General features: G+C 38.1%; 1 protein-coding gene across 1 annotated transcript; it reads right to left on the bottom strand.

The window, feature by feature from the left end:
* On the bottom strand, window positions 1-1,313 carry LOC147516610 (uncharacterized). Its single transcript, XM_086594594.1, has 3 exons — window positions 1,026-1,313; window positions 430-808; window positions 1-206 (listed from the first exon to the last, which is right to left on the bottom strand). The coding sequence occupies exons 1-3, from the start codon at window positions 1,308-1,310 to the stop codon at window positions 181-183; spliced, it is 690 nt and encodes a 229-aa protein (XP_086450720.1). The 5' UTR covers window positions 1,311-1,313; the 3' UTR covers window positions 1-180.

Raw genomic sequence — 1,313 nt, 5'->3', positions numbered from 1 at the left:
GATGGCGCCTAAATAATATATGAAATGTCTTCCTGCAGGTTTACACAAAAACCATATTAGTTCAAAATAAGTGTAAAGAAGTCATAAAGTTAGATGCGCAAAAAGTAGAATGAAAAAAGAAAATTTTAAATATCGCACAATGTAGGAGCCTCCTAGCAAGTCAGTCTGAATCACTCAGAATCACATGGTCGCCCAAATGATAATCTCTGCAAGAGACAAGTGGAAATGCATCAAAGCGAGACATGAAATATGATTTCCACTCATTTGCGATTTCACGATGATGTTTTTCCCAAAACGTCGCGATATTTGGCATTGGACAATTTGCTTCCAAATTCAACTTTAAAAAGTGGTTTGGAACACGCCTAATACCAATGACTTTATAGTCATTCTCATTGAATGCTGACTTTAACGGCAGAAAAGTGTGACAACCTGCCATTGAGAAATACACAATCGCAACGCTATACTTTGACGCTGCAAGATACCCATGTTCAGGTAGCAACATCCATTTCTCTTCAGGAGCATCACCCTTAAAGTGTAATAGACTTCCCTCACAACGAGTCACGTTTTCATGACCGAACATCCGTATGTACTCTTCCTTACTTGCACGCAACTCTGAAATTAGATTAACTCGTACTTGGACCCAGCCCTCCTCGTCATACCCCAATGCCATGGCCAAGGCCCTAAATCCACAGTTGCCGTCACCCTTTGGATCTTCATCAATATCTAAAATTAAAGGTTGTAGAATGTCTGGGAAGTAATCCAGATAGCGATAGAAGGAGCAATCACCAATATCCTTACCAAACTCAACCTAAAACAATAACAAATGATTATCTTCGTACTTGTAACAAGTAAAATGAGTATTATGTGAATGCACCTTTTTCGTTGTTACAATGGGGGTATTGTCTAAAGAATCTCTAGCACACACCGTTTCAAGGGTACAACAACATCTCACTATGCAACTATTTTTCTTTTCATTAATATAGTTTCTACTTAATCATAAAATCCTTAGCATAACATGATTTTACCTTCCGTTTTGCTTTCATTGTCTCCTTCATCAGCTCAGGAGTGATAGGTAAAGCATCTTTATATCTAATAATTGGCGCAGGAGTATTCTCTAGTTCCACTAAAGTTGCTTCGAAACGTCTCATCTCAAGATCATTCTCCCATTTCTTTGCTGATATTTCCAACTTAACTCTATCCTCAATTTGGTTGGCATGGGACTTTAAACCTTTAAAACTCTCATCAAGATACGATTTCATTGCACTTAAATCTAGCTTCACGCCAACCACCTCCTTATGTAGTTTTTCCATTGG

This window comes from Coptis chinensis, chromosome 2 (assembly GCF_015680905.1).
Source record: "Coptis chinensis isolate HL-2020 chromosome 2, ASM1568090v1, whole genome shotgun sequence".
NCBI lineage: Eukaryota > Viridiplantae > Streptophyta > Magnoliopsida > Ranunculales > Ranunculaceae > Coptis > Coptis chinensis.
This window is presented reverse-complemented; position numbering and strand designations above follow the sequence as displayed.

Bases quoted from the DNA above. Each gene is read 5' to 3' on its own strand.
- LOC147516610 (XM_086594594.1), bottom strand. From the start codon at position 1,310: ATGGAAAAACTACATAAGGAGGTGGTTGGCGTGAAGCTAGATTTAAGT. The intron at 809-1,025 runs GTAAAATCATGT...TTATTGTTTTAG, and splicing joins CAATGAAAGCAAAACGGAAG to GTTGAGTTTGGTAAGGATAT. The intron at 207-429 runs GTTGTCACACTT...TGTCTCTTGCAG, and splicing joins TGTGTATTTCTCAATGGCAG to AGATTATCATTTGGGCGACC.